Source organism: Salvelinus sp. IW2-2015, unplaced genomic scaffold (assembly GCF_002910315.2).
Source record: "Salvelinus sp. IW2-2015 unplaced genomic scaffold, ASM291031v2 Un_scaffold1020, whole genome shotgun sequence".
Classification (NCBI taxonomy): Eukaryota; Metazoa; Chordata; class Actinopteri; order Salmoniformes; family Salmonidae; genus Salvelinus; species Salvelinus sp. IW2-2015.
In genome coordinates this window covers 313,952-315,033 of record NW_019942690.1, presented here as the reverse complement: position 1 = coordinate 315,033, position 1,082 = coordinate 313,952, and the positions used below count along the sequence as shown (strand labels likewise).

Sequence of the window (1,082 nt, the reverse complement as noted above, 5' to 3'; positions counted from 1 at the left end):
GTGTCAGTCGTTGAGCAGCACCGGGCTGGCCTGATCTGCTCTTTGGGGAAAAAAGGCATTTGTTGTTTCAACTAGACTGGATTTAGAAGGATGACGAACAAATGAAAGGCCACACTGTTTGCTAAATGTTGTCTTGGATTTGAGATGGCGTGAGGGTAGGAATATTCATGACTATGAACATTCCTGTGGGGTTTTAGTTGGTGTGAGTTTTATTCATGACTGGTGGAACGATTCATGATTCATTTTCATCCATTAGCCTGAAGTTTTAACCCACTACCCAGATGGAGAGGGCCAGGATAAAAGTAGGTAGATCCATAGTGACAGTAATAATACAGCTCAGTATGTCAACTATATTACATGTAAATATATATGGATAATCTCTAAGGTCATATCACTGTACAACTTAGATTTCCAAAATCGTGTTATTGTATGTTTTCATACTTGTAAACAGTGACCTATGCCTGGTCCTGCCCTCAACATTACCTAGTTACGCCACATCTCCTGCCCTGTTCTGACATCATGTCTCTGTGGATCTCTCTGTGTTTCTAGCCTCCAGGCCCGTTGATGGTGACCTGTGCCTCAGCCCGCCCCCCAACACCACCCAGCTGTGCCACATCCCCTGTCCTGTGGAGTGTGACGTGTCCTCCTGGGGTGCCTGGGGACCCTGCACCTTTGAAAACTGCCTGGACACAGCTGCCAAGAAAGGTGGGTGGAATACTGCTGTAATTGCGGTTATGCCTAGGCTTTAGCTTTGTGGGCTAACACAAGTCTTGACTTCGATACCCATTCAGTCAAATAGACGGCCATCTTGAAAGTATGGCATTGGAACACCACACACTGGGTGTAACAGTAATAGCTATACTTTAGTAATGATGAATATGATTWTTTWTTTWTTTWTTTTTTATTACTCCGGGCTGGGATACAGCACCCAAAGACGTATCAATACAGCACCCAAAGACGTGTCAGTACAGCACCCAAAGACGTATCAATACAGCACCCAAAGACGTATCAATACAGCACCCAAAGACGTATCAATACAGCACCCAAAGACGTATCAATACAGCACCCAAAGACGTATCAAT

General features: G+C 44.5%; 1 protein-coding gene across 1 annotated transcript in view; it reads left to right on the top strand.

The window, feature by feature from the left end:
* The window catches only part of thsd7aa (thrombospondin, type I, domain containing 7Aa), a 145,815-nt gene that overhangs the window by 59,032 nt on the left and 85,701 nt on the right, over positions 1-1,082 (top strand). The window contains exon 9 of the mRNA XM_070438562.1: positions 550-705. Within this exon, the coding sequence (XP_070294663.1) occupies positions 550-705 (156 nt within the window). The remainder of the gene's footprint in view (positions 1-549; positions 706-1,082) is intronic.